Raw genomic sequence first — 25,816 nt, 5'->3', positions numbered from 1 at the left:
TGAATAGTCCCTTCAGTATCCTGTATCTTCATTCATTGATCTACTCATCTTCAATGACATTTTCTTCTACTCTATTCTCATCGAACACTCTCAGGATAACAGAGTCGAATTAGATGTTACTTCACCTCCAGAATAACAAAGTGAAGCATTCTCGTCTCCAGCAACAGCTGCGGTGCTTGCAGAGCCTTTGCTCTCTTCATCTCCACGGGACTCCCTGGCTGCTTTCTCGCCTTCTCCAGCCCTCCTGCTGTGACTCCTGTCTTTATCCACCTGATATTCCAGAGTTCATCATTTCACTCATGTTCTTTCAGCTGCCTTTTCCCCACTCACTTTTACTTTATTATTTATTATTATTATTTTTTTGAGATGGAGTCTTGCTATGTCCCCCAGACTGGAGTGCAATGATGCAGTCTCGTCTAACTGCAACCTCTGCCTCCAAGTTCAAGAGATTTTCCTGCCTCAGCCTTCTGAGTAGCTGAGATTACAGGTGACCACCACCACGCCCAGTTACCCACACGCTTTTTAGTGCACTTGCATAGCTTTAAATGACTTTGGTGGTCTGTGTTTTGTTTTCTTTCCCTTGAAGCTTTAGGGTGTTTTTTTGTTTGTTTGTTTTTGGGTTTTTTTGATAGTAAACATTTGGGTAAACCGAGGACACTGTACGTTCACATCAGCAGATGGCTCTTCCCTCCTTATCAGTACCCAGTTTCCTGAGGTATGAGCTCCCACTCTCTACAGCGCGACTATATACCTATTCCTTGCTTCTACTAAGACTTCTCACTCCTCCCACCCTCCCCTGCCTCTTTCTTTCTGGCTGCTCACTTTGCCTTATGTGTTCCTGAGATTTAAGAAGATGACACCAAGAGCACTCACTTTCTTCTCTTCTGTTTCTTCAGAAAAAGCATCCTTTCTCCTCTTAGATGTGAAGGCCTCCACTTGTGCTGGACACCCACCTCTGCCTCATCAAAGAGGTTGTTCCTTTGACTGGTCTCTCCTTTATCATCTTCTCTCATTTCCCCAATGCACACCATGTTTTAAGAGCATCTGCCTCTTAAAGAACTTACCTGGACCCCACTCACTTCACTTCTTGCCCCATTTTCCCTTCCCATTTAATCTTTCCTCCCCTGAGACAGCACCACCAACAGCTTTGGGCAATCCCAAGCTCCTCTTGTTTGTTCTTACACAGCCTCTCTGCAGCACTGGGCACTGTGGACCATCCCCTCCGCTTGAAACTCTGCTTTCTTGGCTTCTGAGACCTGGTTTTCCTCCTACATCTATGATTCTCTCTGCTTAGTGTTTTGAGCCTTTTCTGGCTTGAACCTGAACAACTTCTGAAGGTTGAAGGTCCTCAGAGCTCGGCCCCGCATCGTCTCTGTCTTCTCCTTGCATTATATTCCCATGGCTTTAGAAACCATCTATATGCTAATGACTCCCAAATTTATATCTCCAGCTCGGCTCTCCTCTCAGCACTCCCGTCTCATTTATCCAAATTACTTACCTGACAACTACACGCGGATGTCTCTCAAACATCTGAAATGTAGTATGTTCAAAACTAAACTCTTGCTTTTTTTCATGGGAACTTATTTCTCCATGAATTTTCTCCATCTCAGTGAATGACACCTCATTCCACATAATTGTCGAAGTAAAAACACATGATGGATTTTGATTCTGCGCCTCCCACACTTCCACATCCAATCCATCCACAAAAATGGTTGATATACCTCCAGAGTCCATCTTCCATTGCCATTGTGATAACCCGCCAGCAACTTGCTTTCTCTCTTGACACCCATTGATACAGTGTTCAAGGTACTTTTATTAAAACATAGATCGGTCCCTTCACTTTCCTGGTAAAACCCCCTTTCTTCCCCCTACATTGCACTTAGGACTTTAAGTCGCTCTCCTGGCCAGCATAACCTTCCTGGCCTGGTCTCTGTCTTGGTTCTCCAACTCATGCCTATGGCCACCAACGCCTAGTGGCCTGATTTTCCATTTGTGCAACAAGCCGGATTTGTGTACTTTGTTCACATTGTTCCCTCTGTTTGGAATCTGTTTTCCTTCTCCCTTCTCATGGCGGGGTTCTTTTTATTCAAGTTTCTATCTAAATCTCACCTCTGATTTATTTCTCTCACCATTTTTTCTAGGTAGGATACCTAGTTATTTTTGACCACAGTATCATTTTTATTTCCTCCATAGCATTTCATATTTTATAGTGAACCTTTTGTATATTTGCTTCTATATTACCTGTGTCTTCCACTAGACCCCTAGTCCCATCATCACACACTGCTGAGCACATAGTAGGGATTAATAATTGTCAATGAATGAATACCTTGATCTGTCAATCTCCAAAACAAATGAAATATTCAAGGATTGTGGAGGACAAGAGAAGAAATGATCTATTCAAGTAGCTCACAAATACATGTTACAATGACGGGACTGGAGCTGCTATATGAACTTACTATGCCCTCAACAGAAACCAAACCATCTTCTGGGTGGTTCTTACACAGGTTTCTTTGCTTTGTAATAACTCAACCATGTACTTAGAAGTTGTGTATGTTTTTACATATAGTTGCACCTCAATAAAAAGGCATATCCAAAAGAAAGGAAAAGGGAAAATTTCTAAGAAGTACTTGCCCAATTTTCTGCAACAAGACTTTATAATCAGGAAGACGAACAACAATTCTCTAAGAACAGAAGAAATCTCTGAATAACTGTATAGAGAAAAGGAGTTATTCATTCTCATTCTTTGTTTATGATATTCTTTTGTAGCTCTTATTTTGTAAATTTATAACACTTTAACGAACCGCCTTAAATTCCATTTAACTTGTTATAGACTGGAAATTGGGTGTAGTTTTCAGACGTTGGTCTGGTGAGTGAGATTTATACCTGGTGGAATTAGTACATAGTTTTGTGATTTGTATGCCCAAGTGTGTATTCTCTATCAAATTAGCTACATGGGCTGTTTCACCTGGCAGACCTGTTAACAGAATCTCATCTGTATGTGTGTCTCACAGACTACCTTGAAGTGGGGAATATTCACGAAGGCCTGTTACAAGCGTCAGATCACTAGGTCATTGAGAGAGATGGTCAGAAGGGTCTTGAAATTCCATACAGAAGAGACTCTGCTGTTATGCTTAGTCATACATACATCCTCTCAGTTTCAATCCTAGAGATCTGTCAGGTGGGTATGCGTAGGATATGAGCAGCCACCAGCCAGACGCCTCCTGGCAATAGTCTTCTCACCAGGACCTGAAGTCAATGTCATCACATCACACGTCACTCCAGTGGGCTGCGTGGCACGGCACTGTCACGGCGTGACACACAGGGAAGTGTTTCTAGTTTCCAGAAAATGTCTGGAAACCCACATCTTCCTTCTTCATCTTTGTAAGAACTTAAATATGGTGTGATGTTATTGCACATCCACCACAGACTTGACGCTTTCTGTTTAAAACCTAACATATGCTTAGATATTAATAAAATAGACTCTAGAATCAACTCCTCTGAAATGGTCCTGTAACAGATGCTGTACTGCTCAGAAACTTTACCAAGTAGAGGTAGAGCCCAGCCTCGCCTAGTGACTTACATACCCCTACGACAGTCTTTAACCAATGACTGACAAGGATGGGGGTGTTTACTCCAGCTCCTCCTTCTCCCACCCCTCATTGTCTGCCCATCTCCCAAACAGGACAACTCTGAGAAGTGTCTTTAGAGTTCTCTTGTAGCAATGAGCCAAAATAACCCTCCATAAGAATTTACCTAATGACATACCCTTGTTGGGGGCTTCCTTCCTTTCCCTGTCTAACCCCCAGACCCTCTATTTATTTCTCCCTTGGGACAGCCCTTACTACTAAGTCACTTTCACTTAGGGTCTGCTTCTAGGAAATCCTACCCAAGACAGGCTTCATTCCACCTAAAGGCTGATGTTACTGTGTATTTTACAATCCTTGACTTTTAGCTACATATTCATTATTATTATCATTCTTATTTTATCCTTTACACTACCTTGATGACTGGAGTAACCTTAACCTACCTGCACATAGATCTTTATTTTCTATTGCGAAGATATTATTAGGAACCACCAACTGAAATTTTACCACCTCTATAAAACACCGGACAAATGGTAAGACAAATTTAGCTTCATTATCCACTGTGTGGCTTTTTCTTTTTGTTTTACATTAATCCCTATTAAAGACATTATTGGCTGGGTGCAGTGGCTCACGCCTGTAATCCCAGGACTTTGGGAGGAGAGGCAGACGATCACCTGAGGGCAGGAGTTCGAGGCCAGCCTGGGCAACATGGTGAAACCTTGTCTGTACTGAAAATACAAAAATTAGCTGGGTGTGGTAACACACACACGCCTGTAGTCCCAGCTACTCAGGATGCTAAGACCGGAGAATCACTTGAATCCGGGAGGCAGAGGTTGCAGTGAGGTGAGATTGCACCACTGCACTTCAGCCTGGGCGACAGAGCAAGACTTCGTTTAAAAAAAAAAAAAAAAAATTATTGCATTCTGTTACTATTAGTTTTGTCCTTCTACCTCCCCTGCTAGGCTGTTACCCACTCAAGGGTAGGGCTCTGATTTTATCCATCTTTGCAAACGTGTGTAGAAACTAATTGCTAACAACAGAAGTTAAGTAAATAAATTCAAAATTCTAGAAGCATATCAGTTTGTCCAGAGATAACATGTCAAGGGTGCTGTTGACATAATTTTTATAATGTCTGAGAAATGATAACCAATAGCAGGACTACCAAACATTTTTCTGTTTCTCAAAACAAACTTCATAGAAACCTGTGTTTTAGTCAGTTTGGGCTTCTATAATAAATTACCATAGACGTCTTATAAACAGCAGAAATGTATTTCTCACACTTCTGGAGGCTGGAAGTCGGGCTGGAAATCAGGTGTCTGCAGTTCTGGTTCCCAGGAGGGCCCTCTTCTGGGTTGAAGATGGCCATCTTCTGGTTGTGTCCTCACACTGAGGAAGGAGGCAGAGCTAGCTTCTGGGATCTCTAATCCCACTCATGAGGGTTCTACCCTTGTGCCCTAATAACCTTCCGAATGCCCCACCTCCTAATACCGTCACCTTGGGGGGCAGGATTTCAACATATAAATTTGAGGGGAAGATGGAGTCCATAAGAGCCTCAGATGGAATGATATCATGGGAAATCTCTTTATCTCAAAGGACCAAGAATTCCCACCTCCTGTGGAGGACAGTTTAAGTTCCTTAGTCAGTAGGAAGATAAGGGGAGTGAGAGGACCAGCGAAATGCACCTGAGAGTTATTTACCCAGTGCCATTTCTAAAATGTCACGTTATTTAACTTGAGATGATTGCCAGGGGAAATAACCCATGAAATAGCTTTTGGTCTTTTTGAAATTTTGTGTCATTATTAGACTCGTTCATCAAGAAATTTGCACCTGAGCTCATTACAGCTCAAGCTCAAATGGCTTTCAAATGAAAATGTCTTTTAGCTTAAATAGAAAGGATAGCCATCCTTCCAAAGGAAATGGACAATTGTATTAATGTCTCTTTGGTTTGTATTACAATCCATCTAACTAGTATTTACAAATGAAATGAAACATTATTTGAATGTCAGTTGTTTCTAGAGAGATACATGGGATTATGTGCTTAATTAGGAGAATTCCTCTTCCTGGGTTCAGATTTAAGACTGATGTTTGTGTTTGATGTTGAGGCATGATTTCCTCTCAGGGAATATAGACAGAAACCTAAGTATGCATTCACATTTTTCTGAATGTTTAAAATAAACTATGAGAGAGAGGGCCAGGCACGGTGGCTCACACCTGTAATGTCAGCACTTTGGGAGGCTGAGGCAGGCGGATCATGAGGTCAAGAGATTGAGATCATCCTGCCTAACATGGTGAAACCCATCTCTACTAAAAATACAAAAATTAGCTGGGCGTGGTGGCGTGCACCTGTAGTCCCAGCTACTTGGAAGGCTGAGGCAGGAGAATCACTTGAACCTGGGAGATGGAGGTTGCAGTGAGCTGAAATTGCGCCAGTGCACTCTAGCCTGGCGACAGAGCGAGACTCCGTCTCAACAACAACAACAACAAACTATCAGAGAGGAATTAGGGGCCACCTTCCAGTGTCAGGAGGGAGGTTGATAGTGTCTCAATCCTTGCTGACTTTGTGTCCTTGGCACAGCCTAATGAGGAATGGTGGGAGACCAGTGGATGTGAGGTTCAAGGCAACTTCTGATTGAATCTTGATCCTGCTAATAACTAACTGTGGGCCAGGCACGGTGGCTCATGCCTTAATCCGAGCACTTTGAGAGGTCGAAGCAGATTGATCTCCTGAGGTCAGGAGTTTGAGCCCACCCTGGCCAACATGGTGAAACCCCGTCTCTACTAAAAATACAAAAATTAGCCCAGTGTGGTGGTGCGTGCCTATAGTCCCATCTACTTGGGAGGCTGAGGCAGGAGAATCCCCTGAACCCAGGAAGTGGAGGTTGCAGTGAGCAGAGATTGCGCCATTGCACTCCAGCCTGGTCAACAAGAGTGAAACTCCTTTTCAAAAAAAAAAAAAAAATAATAATAATAATGATAACTAACTGTGACATTGGGAGTGCTGCTTAATTTATCTGGGCTTCATTTATCTTCTCTATTAAGTGGGAGAAAGAATTCCTGCCTACTTCAATTGAAGGGTTTTTGTGGGTTTTTGTAAATACACAATTAGGTAAAAGTTCTGAAAGTCCTTTGAAATAAATGATACAAAGAACTATACGGATGTAACATATTGTTATTTTCACCTTTGATAAAATTTGGCTGTAACATGAGAAACAAGACTTAGTAAATCTTGCCATGCCCTCAGTAAATGCTGCTAGTGTAACTAATTTCATATGTGACATATAGATTATAAACAAAGGGAGGATTTATTATGGTTTTGTTGTAGTTTGTTTTGTTCTTCTGGTTTATTCTAGTTCTTGGAAGAAGATGGGGAAAAATTCTGTAATGATGTGTACCAGAAATGTAATAGGCAAGACTCATTAAACCAGAAAGTTCCTGACTGGATCTGGCATCTGGGAAATTCGGCACATGCTACCAGTTGAATGTTGTGATTAGCATATGTTTGGCATTTGTCATATGGAGACACCCAAAGCACTAAGCAACAGTAGAATAGCAAGCCCCTTGGTAGAAACAAATGAAAAATGTTTTATTACTAACCCAATGAAATCAAACTCTGATAAAAGCTATGAATAATGCAAATAAAGGTATGTGAGAAAAAAGTTAGAATCAAGGGAAAAGTGCTGTTTTCCTAATCAGTGCCTTGGTTGTTTGGTGGTGGTTGTTTCAGGCTGACACATTGACTTTCAATTAGGCATGTATTTTGCTTCTGTTAGATGAAAGGGGACATCAAGTTAATGTAAGAAATAGTGTGTTTTGGGCCAGGCGCAGTGGCTCACGCCTGTAATCCCAGCACTTTGGGACGCCAAGGAGGGTGGATCACCTGAGGTCAGGAGTTCGAGACCAGCCTGGCCAGCATGGTGAAATCCCGTCTCTACTAAAAATACAAAAATTAGCCGGGCGTGGTGGCACGTGCCTGTAATCCCAGCTATTTGGGAAGCTGAGCCTGAAGAATAGCTTGAACCTGGGAGGGGCAGGTTGCAGTGAGTCAAGATAGCACCAGGGTGATAAGAGTGAAACTCAGTCTCAGGGGAAAAAAAAAAAAAAAGAGTTTGTTTCAAACAGCTAAATTTTCCTTGGCGAAATAACAAGATCAAAACTACCTACGGACCTGGTGCTGTGGCTCATGCCTATAATCCCAGCACTTTGGGAGGCCAAGACAGGCAGATCACTTGAGGTCAAGTGTTCGAGACCAGGCTGGCCAACATGGGAAAACCCGTCTCTACTAAAAATACAAAAATTAGGTACTCATGGTGGCGCACGCCTATAATCCCAGGTACTTGGGAGACTGGGGCAGGAGAATCGCTTGAACCCAGGAGACAGAGGTTGCAGTGAGCTGAGATTATGCCACTGCACTCCAACCTGGGCAGCAGAGTGAGACTCTGTCTCAAACAAACAAACAAAAAACTGCGTACACTTTTACATGGTAATTCCTTTTGGCTTAAATTTAACTCTTACAACTTAAGAAATTAAGATAACTGGCTGGGCGTGGTGGCTCACGCCTGTAATCCCAGCACTTTGGGAGGCCGAGACGGGCGGATCACGAGGTCAGGAGATCGAGACCATCCTGGCTAGCACAGTGAAGCCCCGTCTCTACTAAAAAATACAAAAAATTAGCCGGGCGAGGTGGCGGGCGCCTGTAGTCCCAGCTACTCGGGAGGCTGAGGCAGGAGAATGGCGTGAACCTGGGAGGCGGAGCTTGCAGTGAGCTGAGATCCGGCCACTGTACTCCAGCCTGGGCGACAGAGCGAGACTCCGTCTCAAAAAAAAAAAAAAAAAAAAAAGAAATTAAGATAACTAAATAAGCATTGCTTCTTGTGTGCCATAGAAGGTATACTGATAGAATGAACAGTATAGACTCTTAAATTCTATTGAAACATCTGACCTCTAATAACAATCCTGAACTAAGTCACCTGCTACATATCCTAAATTCTTCCGTCTTGAAGCACCATATTCACTTGCTAATTGCCCACATCTTTTGTTCCCCCAATTACCAATTCGGAGGAGAAAATTTTTAGACTCCTTTTCTCTGTTAATTTTTCCTTTGTTAGGTTATAATTATCAAACATGTTTAAAAGTTGAAGAGAACAAAGTGATATGATCTGTGATTAATTCAAACTTAATTATTTTTGTGTCATCTGACATTAATTTCCTTAGAGTAATAAATGTTATATAATTTTTTAAAAATTCTCTCTATTAGAATACCATTAACATAATTATAACCTGAAATGTTTTCCTCATATATAAGGAAGGTTAATATGATCGCTGTATCAAGCATGCTTAAAATCCTAAATAACCAAATATCCTACGGGAATTAGGCAAATTATATGCAGCCATGGCTGCTCTGGCAAGCAACTTATTTGCACCACCTAAAATCCTGGTATGTTTTGTCTGCCTTTTCTGGGAAGTGGAGCAAATTTCTGTGTAATTCTAGCAGTCCACAGAAATCAAGACTGGTATCTCTTCTGGATAACTTAAGCCTGATACTGGATGGAACACCAGGACAATTCAGATTTTTTATTTATTTATTTATTTTTATTTTTTGAGACAGAATTTCATTCCGTCATCCAGGCCGGAGTGCAGAGGCATGATCTCGGGTCACTGCAACCTCCACCTCCCGCGTTCAAGTGATTCTCCTGCCTCAGCCTTCCGAGTAGCTGGGATTACTGGCTCTCACCTCTATGCCCAGCTAATTTTTTGTATTTTTAGTAGAGACAAGGTTTCACCATGTTGGCCAAGCTGGTTTCCAACTCCTGACCTCATGATTCGCCTGCCTCAGCCTCCCAAAATGCTGGGATTACAGGCATGAGCCACCGTGCCCGGCTGACAATTCAGATTTTAAAATTAACTTGAGACCGGGCGCGGTGGCTCACGCCTGTAATCCCAGCACTTTGGGAGGCTGAAGTGAGTGGATCGCCTGAGGTCAGGAGTTGGAGCCCACCCTGGCCAACATGTTGAAACCCTGTCTATACTAAAAATACAAAAATTATCCAGGCGTGGTGGCACGTGCCTGTAATCCCAGCTACTCAGGAGACTGAGGCAGGAGAATCGCTTCAACCCGGGAGGCAGAGGTTGCCGTGAGTTGAGATTGCACCACTGCTCTCCAGCCTGAGTGAGACTCTGTCTCAAAAAAATAAATAAATAAATAAATAAACAACAAAGTAAATAAAAAATAAAATGAATGTGAGCTCGCATAGGAGAGAACATTCTGTGCATACATTGAAAGTGAGAAGATAAAGAAAAATACAAGATCACTGATTATCAGGCAAAGGAAATAAATGACACTGAGATGGATGAAATTTTAATACCTACAACTTTGCTTCTGTGCTCACTAAAAGTGTGCAACGTCAAGTAAAGCTTTTCTAGTCTCCCGTGCTGTATAATTAACTTTCATTGTCACTTAAATAACATAAACATCCCTTTCTCCTGGCTGCCCCTCTCACATAACTTAGAATCTCTAATTCTGTGCTGTGAGCACTCGGTTTCTATATAACATGATTTTGCAGCACAGGTTTGCTCGTGTGGGGGTACAAGAGACAGTTAGACTCAGTGCGGTGACGTTACCTGGCATCTCTGTTTGTCCTCAGGTTTGTGTTATTTTATGAGCATCTTATATGGTTATGTATCCATTATGTACTGCCTATTTTATATGCATCTATGTATTTATCAATATAACAAAAGTTTTCCTTGGTCAGTTTCTTCTTAACATTGTTGTCCACGATCTTCATAAAGTCATACCATATTCATAGAAGGTACAAATCCGAAAAGGAGAGCTAGTAGTGCAAGAGATAACAGAATCAAAAATGAAATGATTGCAATAAGCTACAAGAAGAATTTTGGTTTTGCTAAACCAAAATTAGACTCACTGGGGATGAAATTAAAGGTTTCGTAGTCAGAAACCTTTCATAGAGGCTGGGGCCTAGGATGGCTATCTTCTCACTGGCCCCTTTGCTGGGCCTGCACCTGAGCCCTTGCTATGTTTTTTGTTTGTTTGTTTGTTTGTTTCGCTTTCCAAAACATGATTGTATGCAATGACAGGATTGAGGATATCTATTGGCCTGGGCAGGAGTTATGATGAAAGCTCTAGGACTCAGGGACTCAGGTTGACCACAAGCTCAGTGTCAGCCAGTGGTATCCAGTACAGGTATAATAATAGTCTTAGGCTGAGTCACTTAAAGTGTGACAAGGTCCAAATAATTACAGGTATTACAGAACTCTCTCCTCCTCTACCTAATAAGGAGAGCTGGTTTGGGGGAAGGTCTTTTTGTTTTGGTGAGCTGACTGGCTGACTGGGGAGACAAGGAACTTAGAACACACTTTAGAAAAATTTAGAACAAAGGCTACCTGGGTTTGGGATTGGACTGGGAAGAGGAAATTCTTGAGAAGATGAAACAGAGGCTGAGGGAGGACCTCGGAGGGAAAAAAAAAGGGAGGAGGAAAGATGTGAGCAACTGCTGTGAGGGTTGGAACTGGGAGGAGAAGTGGGAGGGAATTTTCTGCCGATTTGACTGCTCTGGGCAAAGGCGCTAAGATTAGCCAAGAAGTCTGGGGTTATCAAGGTGAGTTTTCTAGATCAGCCTATGTAATAGTCCAATCATATTCTTGGCTTAATATGTCCTGAATTTTCGTCCCTGGTCCTGGCATTAAAGGACACAGAAAAACTAGAGTTTTCCCAGCAGAGGAAAATTAGGATACTGTGTTGTTCGGAAATTGTGATCAGAGGGACTTCTGACTGAAGTGGACATGTTTAGTTTAGAGAAGGAAAGACCAGGGGCCACCAACTGACTGTCAGTTTGCTCAGTGTTGCCCCAGAGAAGCGGTCCTGGGGGGAGTCGACCATTGGGTCAGTAGGAGGAAGAGCCCTCTGAGGGGCCGGAGGTGTCCATCAGTGGTTAGGGCACTCGGCAGAGCAGTGAGCTCCGCGCTGCAGAAGCCCAAGCCCGACCAAGATGACCCTCTAACCCTCTGTCAAGGGGTCTGCGCGAGTGCTGTGCTCTGTGCCCCGGGTGGAGGTGGGGGTGGCTGTCAGTGTTTGCTTCCACGTCAGTAGGGAAGGAATTAGTATCAATGCTATGTGCTATGTGCCCCATGCATTGCATTTATTTTCCCACTTAAATTTCTGAGAGACATATTCTCTTTATGAACGAAGGTTCGGGGGCTCAGGCCTATTAAGTCACTTGCTGTTTAGTGGTCAAATGATTTGAGCCCCAGATCTGTTTTGCTCCAAAACTAGTGTTCCTCATTTATCACGCCGTCTCTGATAGTTAACCAGCATCTCAGTAGTAAGCTCTATTGTTGAAATGTGATATGTAAAACATTTATGGCAAGCATGTTTCTTAGGGAACAGCATATTTTAGTGGTTAAGACATGGGTGTTGGATTAATCAGACATAGGTTAGAGTCTCAATTCTGCCTGTTAATATCCCTGTGACTCTTGGGCAAGTAACATCTCTGGGCTTTGGTTAACGCATACAGTGGTTACCTCACAGGGCTATTTTGAGGATTAAATAAAATAATGTAGAGAGAATGCACCTGATACCAATGGTTTTCATTGCTGCAATGTTTAATACCTATCTAGACATCAAAGGAAAATAGATGAAATACTAAGTAACATCCCTAAAAGAAGCACTTGAACTGAAAATATTTAGAATCATTGGACTACTTCTTTGCACCTGTAATCCCTGTCATCTGGGTTCTCTTACCTTCTGCAGCCTGGGAACTTGGGTATCTATAATATCACTTCCGCGGTCAATACTTGACTTGACCGTCACCTTAACAAACTCACCCAACACACCAGCCTTGCATTTTAGTCAGCCCCAACGGCACAGGATTCATTAGTCAAATCAATGACCAGGATAGTCATAGGACGCCCATACTCATGGAATTCATCTGTTTGTCAGTTACTAGCCAGTTGCTGAATGGCAGCAAAGCTCGGTAAAAATCAGCAAAAATCAGCAAAGCTCAGCAGACTCTCTTGCTAGACAAAACCTAAGTGGCTTAGTTTTTAACTCTTATATTTTGGGCATTCCTTCTTATCATCTCTCTCCTGTTGTTTAACGCTGAACAGCTGCAGAATGATGGCTGCTTGTTGTAGAGGGCAGCTGACCAAAAATATGCAAATAGAGCAGGGATGCCAAACTATCAGGGATTCAGAAATGTGTTTCTGAGAATGCTCTTTGGGCCACTCTCAGCTGCAAACTAAGAAATCTTAATCCCTGGGCCTCAAACCTACTGAATCGGAAGTCCAGATTGAGAGGCCTGGGGATTTTCATTCAACAGTCACCTTGGGTGATTGGCTTATATTTCTTCTGGAAGAACTCCCCAGGGCCATGCATCCCAGCAGCAGTAGAGTCCTGAGCCTAGGACGGCCTTCTCGCTGGCCTCTTTGCTGGCCCCTAGCCCTGTGCCCATGCCCTTGCCCTCCCTGTCTGGACGGCTCTCCCCAGTTATCTGCATGATGCATGCCTCAACTTTTAGGCCTTCCTGAAATGTCACCTTATCGTGAGGCCTTCCTGATCACCCTATATGAAATGATGCACCACACACTCAACACCAACCTAACAGATTGTGTGACTTACTCAGCCTCGTGTCTGTCTCCCCACATAACGGCAAGGGTTTTGGCAGCTTTGTTCTCCGTTGTACTGCCTGAGCCCAGAACAACCTCTGGCACCTAGGAGGGACTCCGTGTTTAAAAACCCTAAGGAAGAATCAGAGAAGAGAGGCCTCCATCGTACAGGGAGTTGTGAAATTGATGTGAGGATTTCTGAAGACCTCTTTCTATTCTAATCCTACATTGCCCTTTTAACTTGGATTGTAATTTAAAAGTATTAAGACCAAAAATGGTGAAAAGTTTAGACATGTAGACATAAATGACTTTAGAGATTGCTTTCTATATAGTGAGAATGACACGTGACAGATACTTGGACAGATATGTCCAGAAATTCTAGGGTCTTTAGTATCATTTTTAATGTCTTTTTTTTTTTTTTTTTTGAGCCAGAGTTTTCCTCTTGTCACCCAGGCTGGAGTGCAATGGCGCGATCTTGGCTCACTGAAACCTCTGCTTCCTGGGTTGAAGTGATTCTCCTGTCTCAGCCTCCTGAGTAGCTGGGACTACAGGCGCCCACCATCACGCCTGACTAATTTTGTATTTTTAGTAGAAATGGGGTTTCACCATGTTGGCCAGGCTGGTCTCAAACTCCTGACCTCAGGTGATCCACCCGCCTTGGCCTCCCATAGTGCTGGGATTATCAGGTGTGAGCCATCGTGCCCAGGTCTCTCATTTTTAATTTTATAGATTTATTACTACCTTGTTTTACTATTAAGTGCCTTGTTATTAGCAAATTACTGGTTTTTGTTTTTGTTTTGTTTTGAGACGGAGTTTCACTCTTGTCACCCACGCTGGAGTGCAATGGTGTGTTCTCGGTTCACAGAACCTTCACCTCTCGCATTCAAGCAATTCTCCTGCCTCAGCCTACTGAGTAGCTGGGATTACAGGTGCCTGCCACTATACCCGGCTAATTTTTTTGTACTTTTAGTAGAGACAGGGTTTAACCATGTTGGTCAGGCTGATCTTGAACTTCTGACCTCAGGTGATCCGCCCGCCTCGGCCTCCCAAAGTGCTGAGATTACAGGTGTGAGCCACTGCGCCTGGCATCACTGGCTAATTGACTCTGGTAATTTTGAATTTTTAATGTAATATCTCTCTATACAAATAATACACAGAGACAAAACATTGTGTTTAATTTCTATACTTTGATAAGTTTCAGTTAATTTTTTTTTTTTTTTTTTTTGAGACAGTCTTGCTGTGTCACCCAGGCTGGAGTACAGTGGCATGATCTTGTCTCACTGCAACCTCTGCCTCCCGGGTTCAAGTGAATCTCGTGCCTCAGCTTCCAGAGTAGCTGGGATTATAGGCACCCACCACCATGCCCAGCTAATTTTTATATTTTTAGTAGAGACAGTGTTTAACCATGGTGGCCAGGCTGGTCTCGAACTCCTGACCTCAGGTGATCCACCTGCCTCAGCCTCCCAGAGTGCTGGGCTTACAGGCATGAGCCACCATGCCCAGCCAGTTAATATTCTCTTATAATTTTAACTTGGGGAAACTGAGTTGACTTATATTGTTTCAACTTTAGGGTACCTTTTTCAGGATTGTATTCTGCCTACCTATATTATTGGGGTTGCAATAAACATTAATGGGATCTTTGAATTTATTTAAATTCATGGCCAGGCGTAGTGGCTCAGGAGGCTGAGGCAGGAGAATTGCTTGAACCCACGAGGCAGAGATTACAGTGAGCCGAGATCACACCACTGCTCTTCAGCCTGGGTGACAGAGCAAGACTCTATCTCAAAAAATAAAAAATAGCCGGGCGCGGTGGCTCACGCCTGTAATCCCAGCACTTTGGGAGGCCGAGGCGGGCGGATCACAAGGTCAGGAGATCGAGACCACGGTGAAACCCCGTCTCTACTAAAAATACAAAAAATTAGCCGGGCGCGGTTGTGGGCGCCTGTAGTCCCAGCTACTCGGGAGGCTGAGGCAGGAGAATGGGGTGAACCCGGGAGGCGGAGCTTGCAGTGAGCCGAGATCGCGCCACTGCACTCCAGCCTGGGCGACAGAGCGAGACTCCGTCTCAAAAAAAAAAAAAAAAATAAATAAAATAAAATAAAATAAAATAAAATAAAAAATAAAATAAATTCAGCTGGGTGCAGTGGTTCATGCCTGTAATCCCGGCACTTTGGAAGGCCGAGGTGGGTGGATTACCTGAGTTTAGGAGTTCGAGAGTAGCTTGGCCACCATTGTGAAACCCTGTCTCTACTAAAAATACAAAAATTAGCTGGGCATGGTGGTGGGCGCCTGAAATCCCAGCTACTCGGGAAGCTGAGGTAGGAGAATCACTTGAACCTGGGAGGCAGAGGTTGCAGTGGGCTGAGATCAGGCCATTGCACTCCAGCCTGGGCGACAGAGTGAGACTCCGTTTCAAAACAAAACAAAAACAAAATACATTCTCAACAATTTTATTTTTTTTGAGAAATAACTAGGTAGGTGGGAAATTATGACAGTAGTATTTCTGATATTTTGGGTTTAATTTACATCTTTTGCATGTGTCTTTATAATCTTTCACTGTTTAATTTGAGAATTTACTAATCAGCATTAAATTTCACATAGCTGCAAAATTCAGTGTCAGCAGCCCAGTATTTTCTCTACATAGATGTTGACAGGGATTTTCTTCTGTTATTGGGGGACTGTCAGGATCTAGTTCATAAACAACTAAGCTGTGATTCAAGCAGCCTGCATTTTTTGTCTGATGTTTAATGCATTTCCATGAGACTCCTGGAATCTGACTGTAAAACAAAAGAATGTGTCCCTGGTATTCAGATAGTCGATGATGTAAATCCTCCAACTGATGCTGCTGATCTCTTAATATTTTTTCCTTTAGACAAAGAAGCTGTAGGTGCAATACAGAGGAGAAAAATGACAAGGAAATTTAAAACTGAAATCAGTCTTAGTATAGGAAAAATGGAAGGCAAATTGACATATCAGGGACATGAACAATTATGAAATATCATTGGCCAGGTTTCCAAATGCTAATTTACCCATGAGTCTAATTTTCTAGATGAGATGAAAATTACAGAATCCTAATTTTCCTTTGAGAAATGTTTTTCTCCAGAAATAAAGATACAAATGTTATTTTGCAGTAGCATTCCTATACATTCATTCTCGTTAATTTCAAAAAAAAAAAAAAAAAAAAAATCTTTACACGGAGAAAGGCTCAATATAAGTACATTTTGCAGCCCTAGCCAAAGCCACAGCCTTAAGGTATTATTCATTGTGTTAATACGTCCCCTGGTTTCTATTTTACTGATGCTCACTGATGCTCCTGTTTAGAATTAAGGCGATCTGTCTTCATGTGTCCTCCCAGCCCTGCCGTAATTGACCTGGCAGGCCACCAGGCTGTGGGCCCCCACGGTAATCACTCGGAGAGGACGTCCCGCCTCTCGAATTTGACTGACAGGACAAGCCCTGTTTTAAAATCACCGTCATGTGCTTTTTATCAGTAGGTGCTACCCATGCTGCCAAGCATGTGCACACTAGAATAGACAGCTGTGTCTTTTTAATGTGCCTTTTCCCCAGCAGAGGAAAGTGGCTGAAAACAGCCAGCGCTTCAGCTGGCTGGAAAGGCCCTTTCTGCTGATGACAGCGCTTTTTGAAATCTTTTTTCACTTCTTTACAAGAGAGCCATGTGCATACTCTGCAGGTCGGTTGATCTCAAGTTAAATAGGCTGGCTTCCCACACGCGGTCGCTGCCTCAGAGATTCTGTCTGGTTGTAATATTTTCAGCTATCAGAAAATACAAAAACATGGAATCAGTCTACTGGATGAATTTCTCCACCATATAGCACACCACTTGTTTCTCATGAAGACGTGAATTTTAGTTTGGTGAATAATGATGGTTTTTTAAGTTGTGTTGCCTTTAGGTATTTAGATACTTATTTTCTTTTTTAAAAAATTTAATTAATTAATTAACTAATTTACTTAGAGACAGAGTTTCCCTCTGTTGCCCAGGCTGAAGTGCAGTGACACAATCTCAGCTCAGTGCAACCTCCTCATCCCAGGTTCAAGCTATTCTCCCACCTCAGTCTCCTTGTACCTGGGATTACAGGCCTCTGCCACCATGCCGGCTAATGTTTTTATTTTTAGTAGAGATGGGGTTTCACCATGTTGGCCAGGCTGGTCTAGAACTCCTGACCTCAAGTGATCTGCCCTCCTCGGCCTCTCCAAGTGCTGGGATTACAGGCGTGAGTCACTGCACCCGGCCAGGTATTTAGACATTTCCAACTTTGACTTTTGAAATTATATTTTGCTCTTACATGAATTTTTATGGAAGAGAGATATTCAGTTGTGAAGATGACTATATTTATACCGTATCGAAACAAAACAATAATGTCGTAGCTGTCCACTGGGTTTTTGGGGTAATGTAGTTTAAGAAGAGAATCCTCAAATGTAGAAATAACCAAGAGAGAAGGCAAGCCCTGGAATAAATCCCACAGTGAACCATGACTTGTGTTTTCACCAACACAGGTCTTCCCTATAAATAGTAAAGCATCCCACATACACATAAGTGACAAGGGCCATGGGAAGCGAGCACTTAACATGGAGATGGATGCCGCTGGTGGAGAGAACAGGAGATGGGAAAGAGGAAGCGTCATCAGCTTCTACAAGCTGATGTAGAAACAGGGACAGGACAAGATTGGGGCAAGTCATCTCTTTCGCACATTCTGTCTGATTCTGTTTGCCTGGAATATAGCGTCCCAGAAAGGGGAACATGGAGACAGAAGTACAGAGACAGGGAGATCCCTGCTGGTAGGTGGCCTTGGAGGAGGTGGCAATGGGAAAGATGAGATCATGCCTGCACTGTGGAGAGGTCCTCCAGGATGCAGGGAGGAAACTGTGGGCCTAAAGTGGGGAGACAGTTCAAGACCATTATGCCAGGTGACAGGGAGCACGAGGAAGAAACAGGCATAAAATATAACATAGGTGTTGTGGAAACCCCTGGCTACTCATCGGGCCTGAGCAAAGAAGCGAGGACATGTGGTGATATTTGTAGGAAACTTTAGGCTACAGAGTGAGGTGCTAGTGACATGGCAGAGTATGCTCTGTAGGCATTTTGGGAAATATGGGATTGGATATAGAGTGGAAGGGAAAACAGAGAAATTTCCATGTATTGATCAGCTACTGTGTGTCAGATATTTTGCTATTTAATCATTTTGAAAGCTCCCCAGGTGACTGTGATGTGCAGCCAGGGCTAGAAACTGCTGTCGTCTCAGCCTTCTCTGTACTTAGTTCAGACAATTGGAGTTTGAAGCCAGCCTTCTAAGCCTTCTCCGGAAGATTTATGAGAATCTTTTCAAAGTAAATTTTTAAAAGTTATATAATATCTAATAGAATTGTTAGAAAACTCTTTAAAAACATACAGTTGGTCAACAACCATCTATTTCTTAAACTTTGAGTAGTGTACATATAGATGTATGCATCTGTGTATAGAGACATATGTATCACATGTGATTTGGAGAAAGAAATCAATGCATCTTTGCATGCTGTGTTATACTTTAGCTTTTCCTACAGTGTCTTGGAAGTGCTGTAATTGAACATAGGTTTCAAAAAAGTGTGTTTATTCATATTTCTGGCAGTTCTTTAAAAGTAAACTCATGACACGCCACATATGAGTGTCATGGACCAAGCCGAGCTTGAGCTTTTCTGCTCAGGTAGCAGAGACCTTCATCTTTAAGGAAACTCACTGACAACAAGGCCTGGCCATAAAGAAGTTTGCCGGTATGACAGGATCGATGCAATGAGAGGAGTAAGTAGATAGGTTGAGGTAGTGTAGTGGAATCCCTACAGACAAGCAGGGAAGATGGCTCAAAGGAGATGCAGCAATAAACTTCACTTTCTCTACTGAGTGCCATGTGTTGTCTTTATTTTTTTTTTTAAAGCAGGTGACCTTAATATATAACTCAGAGCTAAAATAACACCAGATACCCAAAGGAACTGGAAACATTGTGAGAAGATTACATTGGTCTGTGTAGAATACTTCCTTAGTTACAATGAAAGGACATTCTTTTGTTCTGGACCCTTAGAATAGAAAATAACGTCTCCTGCTTGTCATTTTTATGCATCCAGAAACAGATTTTCAACATGTTATAGTGAAGACATTGCTGAATGAAGTATAGCACACGTGTTTTACAGTAGTTGATTACAGTCTGTTAGTAAAGTGGCATGACTGGAAATAAGCTGAGACCATTTTAGTGCAGGAGAACCACGGCTCCTTGGTTTGGCCTTAAGTTGTAAGCAGAAAGCTTTGGGAACAGTCCTGCCATCTTCATGGAGTAGTCAGATGTTGTACTTGTCATTAATGTTTTTTGCTATAGTTCTGATGTGTAAATAAGTTACTTAATGGTTGTTGGAGAGAGAAGTTTAGGAGATGGTTGTCAGTACATCAGACCAGTGCTCACCAGGCTGAGAGGCCAGATTTTTGTTTGTTTGTTTGTTTGTTTTAGGCAGGGTCTCCCTCTGTTGCCCAGGTTGGAATGCAGTGGTGTGATCTCGGTTCATTGCAACCTCTGCCTCCCAGGCTCAAGCAATCCTCCTACTCAGTCTCCTGAGTAGCTGGGATTATAGGCGTGTGCCACCATACCCGGCTAATTTTTTGTATTTTTGGTAAAAATGGAGTTTCTCCATGTTGCCCAGGCTTGTCTCAAACTCCTGAGCTCAAACGATCTGCCCACCTTGGCCTCCCAAAGTGCTGGGATTACAGGCATGAGGCACTGAGCCTGGTCCTCATGCCATATTTTAACTTTGATTCTAGAACTCTAGAGAAATATTATTATTTATGAATATAGATGATTGAGTGTGACAAATACAAAACACATAGTAATTTGAGATAGATAGATAGATAGATAGATATAGACACACCATCTATTCATATATAGGAAATAGGTACTCTGAGAGACAAATGATCTTGCATTAAGTCATTATATATGTGTGTATTTTCAGGTAGATATGTACATATATATGCATGTATATGATGAAGAAAGACATTGGACAAAATATTAAGTATTATAATAGGAACCAGGGACTCTAAAAGTTATCTGAAACTCAAAATGAGAACTAACAAGGCAGGACAAGGGCAGTTGGGGAGACTGGAGTTTACAGAAATGTCCCAACCCACTGGGATTGGTAGTCCAGCCATCCCCCCTGAGGTGCAGAAAGACCAAGCAAGTGATAGCTTGGGGGACATGAACACAGCCAACTCCGACTGGCACTGGTGTGAGGGACCCTGATGAGATATAGATCTTGGGGACCCTGGGCTTCCCTTTAGCCAGCGCCTGTTAAGAGTTTTTTCTCATAACCCCAGGAAGAGAAGTGGGGAACGAAGAGAACTGGGGAAGGAAGAGAACTGGGGAAGGAAGACTGGTCATTGAAGTAGTATGCTTAGGTAAGGATGCTTCCCCTCCAATGGGAAGGCAGGGGATCAAGGCAGAGTTTAGAAACTGGGCCCTACCTGGTAGCTGGCAGGAGTGCTCTCTGTCCTCAGTTGGGAAGCTGAATGCGCACGAGCAGGACCTTACAGATGCAGTCTGCATGGCTCTTCTCCACACGGCCTCTGCTGCAGCCGCAGGCAGCTGGAGAGGCAGATCTGGTGGAAACATGTTCGGCAATTAGCCAGAAAGTGGCTCGGGAAAGGGGCGACTCGAGTGCAGTTGTCTGAGGCTGGAGACAGTGTACGTTTTATAAATGTATGTGTTCATAAAGTAGACTAAATTTACTTTGGCTGATTTAATTACTTCCTGAAGTTTTAAAATATATTCAGTCAGTGTATGTTGAATAACTGTGCAAAAAATAAAGCCGTATAAACTTCAAGGAGTGTGCAGTCTAATGAAGAAAATGAAACTTGTCATCAAGTGATTATATTGCAAAGCACCGTGCCAAGTTTTAAAAGAACCGTCGTAAAGAGGCACACCATGCTTTCGATGTTCAAGGAAGGGGAAACAAGAAAAGTAACTTCTCAGTGGAATCATGAAAGGGTCATGGCAGATGGAGTCCTGAGAGACGGGGACAGAGGTACCAGCAGGAAGAAACTTCTGGAAGTGGGAGATATTAAGTAGCTTAGAGAGCACGCCTACCCCAGTTCAGCTGGAGTAGAGCCGGGGGGAAAGATGAGGACATCAACTTGCTAGTGTAAGATGGCGAAGAATCACATAAGACCTGAACATCATGTCAAGAAATTTGCCTTTTCTTCAATAGGCATCTCCTTTTTTGTTTTGTTTTGCATACCCCAAATATTCAAAGACTTAGACAGAGGATGTATGACTAACATCTGGGATTTCATGATGTGGGCCTGTGTGAAATCTTTTATGTGCATTTATCTTATTAATCCTCCTTCATATCTTTTTTTATTTTTTTGAGATGGAGTCTGGCTCTGTCACCCAGTCTGGAGTGCACTGGCGCGATCTCGGCTCACTGCAACCTCTGCCTCCCGGGTTCAAGCGATTCTCTAGCCTCAGCCTCCCGAGTAGCTGGGATTACAGGTGTGCACCACTGTGTTTGGCTAATTTTTGTATTTTTAGTAGAGATGGGGGTTTCACCATGTTGGCCAGGCTGATCTCGAACTCCTGACCTCAGGTGATCTGCCCACCTCGGCCTCCCAAAGTGCTGGGATTACAGGCGTGAGCCACTGTGCCCAGCCCATATCTCCTTTTATAAGATAGGAAATACATGCTGAAAGTATTTTGGGCAAGATCATTGAGTTGGTAAAGTATAAAACCAGCATTTGAACCCAGCCTGTTTTGACTCATCCTCTTTTTAATGCACCACATTGCCTCTATTGAAGATGGACTTTTAAAAATTTTTTTGAGACGGAGTCTCACTCTGTCACCCAGGCTTGAGTGCAGTGCTGCGATCTCGGCTCACTGCAACCTCCACCTGCTGGGTTCAAACAATTCTCCTGCCTCAGCCTCCATCAAGTAGCTGGGATTACAGGCCTGCGCCACCATGCCCAGCTAACTTTTTTTTGTATTTATAGTAGAGACAGGGTTTCACTCTGTTGGCCATGCTGGTCTCCAACTCCTGACCTCAAGTGACCCACCCACCTTGGCCTCACAAAGTGCTGGGATTACAGGCCTGAGCCACCCACCCAGCCATAAATGTATTTACTTTAAAACTGATTCACCCAGAGAACAATAGCATTGTAACTGGATAAAACATGAATGCTCAGTCTTGAGAGACTGTCTTCCTCTGTTGTTGCTGCTTACAATAGTGGGTTGGAATTAGCTAAGCAGATATGAGAATTTGAGAGCCACAGGCCTTCCCTCATTTTATCAACATTATAAAATGTGAAGCACATCAGTACAGCCGATAAGCACCTAGGGCCAGAAGATGTAGTTTAAGTTGTCGGTGTTTGGGAACTGACATTGCCAAGACATTATTGCATCTTTTCTGCTTTATTAAAGGTGACTTAGAATGATGACTTCCAGTTCCTGCTTCTGGCAACAGTATCGAGTGCTGGCTACTGAGTTTACAGTATCCCCCCAGGGAGAGAAACACAGACTTTTTCAGTGATGTTTACAGTAGGAGAGGTGTAGCTGTTCCCTTTGTTCCTTGTACAAAACACCATACTCAGTTTTACTTCCCATACAGATAAGAAATCTTTGTTCAATCCAGTCTGTGTTCAGAATCCAGATTTACACTGACCTTTTGTGTGGAAGAGATAGTAGATTACCTTTTATCACAAGTGGTTTACGTTTCTTGTTAATTCAGACCAAGTTAATTCACTCAACATTTGGAGGGAGCAGAGTGGGTAAGGTGCTAGGACACAGAGATAAAAACATTAGCACCCTTGAGGACATCTCCAGCCATTGAGCTTTCGCTCAGACATCATAAAGACTGAGTAAGAAATATCAAACCTGAGCACAAAGAAGATACTACCCAAGGGACCCTTAACAGTGCAGGAGATAGAGCGAAGATAAAACCAGGCCCCTGCCTGTCAGCCCCTGGGGGGATGTGTAACGATGTGCGCTATGAAATGTGTGCTCACGTCTCCATGATGTAGACTTAGCTCTGTAAGGTGACGGGAATAGGCTTGTGTGCGTGCATCTGTCATAAGTGCATATTTTCACTAATAGCAGTAAAGATGTTTGGGGAAAGCTAGGTTGCTAGTTTTATAGTCCATAAAAGCAACTCTCAGGAGTCTAGGGACATACTTGGATTTGTGCTGTAAAGGTTCTGTTAGGGATTGTAGCCTTTGTGTTATCTGGAGAGGGGAGTTGCAGGGACATACCTTAACAATACAATTCAGGGGAAACTTCTTCCATTTGGGTAAATAAGGAAATACATTGTTGTAGGCCAAAGTGAAGATGTGGTTAGTGCTAAGAACCTGTTGTTGCCTTAGCTACTATTGTAAAGACTATTATAAGGTTTACAACACTGTGGCCAAAATGTAGATAAAGTGCTTGTTACATACTTTTTTTTTTTGAGATGGAGTCTCGTTCTGTTGCCCAGACAGGAGTGCAGTGGCACAATCTTGGCTCACTGCAGCCTCTGCCTCCCGGGTTCAAGTGAAACCACCTTTGCAAAATTATGACTTAGTTTATCAAGATTGTAACAGTGCTTTCCCAAAGCCGACCTCCTCCTTGCCTGGGGACTAGATTGACTTTGTAGGACTAACATTAGCCACAAGGTTAGAAATTAGGGTTTAGGAGTCATGCAGCTGGAGGCTACAAGATTCTGACCGTCCCTAAGCTGCTGCTAAGATCAGTGCTTGAGATATTTGCAGACCCTGACCTTGGTGGATCAGCTGGCCCCCGGATCAATAAACTGGCTCATTTGATCTTGTGGCTCCCACCTAGGAACTGACTGAACACAAGAAGCTCCAGTTCCCTATGATTTCATCTCTGGCCAATCAGCACTCCTGGCTCACCAGCTTCCGCTCACCCACCTCTGCTCCGCAAATGCTCGGGGAGACTGATTTGAATAATAATAAAACTCTGGTCTTCTGCACAGGCTGTGCGTGAATTACTCTTTCTCTATTGCAATTCCCCTGTTGTGATGAATCGGCTCTGTCTAGGCAGCGGGCAAGGTGAACCCCTTGAAGGGTTACACCAGAGATTCTCCTGCCTCAGCTTCCCAAGTAGCTGGGATTACAGGCATGCACCACCACCCCCCAGCTAATTTTTGTATTTTTAGTAGAGATGGGGTTTGGCCAGGCTGCTGTTAAACTCCTGACCTCAGGTGATCCATCCACCTCGGGTTTTTTTTGTTTTGTTTTGTTTTGTTTTTGGAGATGGAGTCTTGCTCTGTCACCAGGCTGGAGTGCAGTGGTGCCATCTTGGCTCACTGCAATCTCTGCCTCCCTGGTTCAAGCAATTCTTCTGCCTCAGCCTTCCCAGTAGCTGGGATTACAGGCACATGCCATCATACCCTGCTAATTTTTTGTATTTTAAGTGAGATGGGGTTTCACCGTGTTGTACACGCTGGTCTCAAACTCCTGAGCTCAGACATTCCACCCACTGCGGCCTCCTAAAGTACTAGGATTATGGACGTGAGCCACTGCACCCAGCCTATACTTTTTAACTTACTTTTCTTGAAGTTTTAGGATGCGAGTCTCTGTAATTTGAATTTAGAACATACATTCCATTAAAAATGCTGCTAATAGCATTTTTAATCCCTCACGCATGACTTGGACTTCATGAGATGCTTTCCAGTGCTTTTCTCACTGACTTCTCACAGCAACCCTAAGTGGTAGATGTATTTCTGCTCTCACGGAGGCAGAGTGTGTTATTCTTTGTGCAGACGAGGAAACTGAGACTGGAGATTTATTTTTTTTTTTAGTTTTTTTTTTTTTTTTTTTTTTTTTTTTTGAGACGGAGTCTCGCTCTGTCGCCCAGGCTGGAGTGCAGTGGAGCGATCTTGGCTCACTGCAAGCTCCGCCTCCCGGGTTCACGCCATTCTCCTGCCTCAGACTCCCCAGTAGCTGGGACTACAGGCGCCCGCCACCACGCCCAGCTAATTTTTTTGTATTTTTAGTGGAGACGGGTTTCACCGTGTTAGCCAGGATGGTCTCGATCTCCTAACCTCGTGATCCGCCCGCCTCAGCCTCCCAAAGTGCTGGGATTACAGAGACTGGAGATTTAAATATTCACCCAAGGATATGGCTGGTACATGGTGGGTCTCGGACTTTAACCCCAAACTTCTGACTCCAGATTCTTTGTCTTTCAACTAGGCCACACTGTTTTATGGCAGTCTGTTTAATTTCAATGTGGCTTTGACTTCTGACTACGAGCCATTAAGCTACAGTTCTCTGACTCTAGCCCCTAAGTGTGTCTTCAAAGTCTAACCTGAGTACCCAGCTGCCTACAGCAAGTTTTCACTCAGCTATTCCTCAGGTGATACAAATAAAGATAATTCTCCACCCCATCCAACTTCCATTTCCAGGCAAATCCATGTTGGATGCTAATCATGTTAAATAATAATTAACTCCTGGGAATGCCTCTAATTTTTTTTTTTTTTTTTTTTTTTTTTTTTTTTTGAGACTAAGTTAGTTTCGCTCTTGTTGCCCAGGCTGGAGTGCAATGGTGTGATCTCGGCTCACTGCAACCTCAGCCTCCCGGGTTCAAGCAATTCTC

At 43.2% G+C, this 25,816-nt stretch overlaps 1 protein-coding gene across 3 annotated transcripts in view; it reads left to right on the top strand.

Annotated features, from left to right (window-relative positions):
• The window catches only part of PRKN (parkin RBR E3 ubiquitin protein ligase), a 1,383,066-nt gene that overhangs the window by 176,051 nt on the left and 1,181,199 nt on the right, over positions 1–25,816 (top strand). The window contains exon 1 of one of the 3 annotated variants that reach the window (XM_050789300.1): positions 15,318–24,579. The exons of the other annotated variants lie outside the window; for them this stretch is intronic. Within the exon in view, the coding sequence (XP_050645257.1) occupies positions 24,475–24,579 (105 nt within the window). The 5' untranslated portion in view covers positions 15,318–24,474. Of the gene's footprint in view, positions 1–15,317; positions 24,580–25,816 lie in introns of those variants that run through there. 3 annotated transcript variants of the gene reach the window in all.

Source organism: Macaca thibetana, chromosome 4, assembly GCF_024542745.1.
Source record: "Macaca thibetana thibetana isolate TM-01 chromosome 4, ASM2454274v1, whole genome shotgun sequence".
NCBI lineage: Eukaryota > Metazoa > Chordata > Mammalia > Primates > Cercopithecidae > Macaca > Macaca thibetana.
The sequence above is the reverse complement of the archived record's forward strand: the minus strand, read 5'-3'. Positions and strand labels throughout refer to the sequence as shown.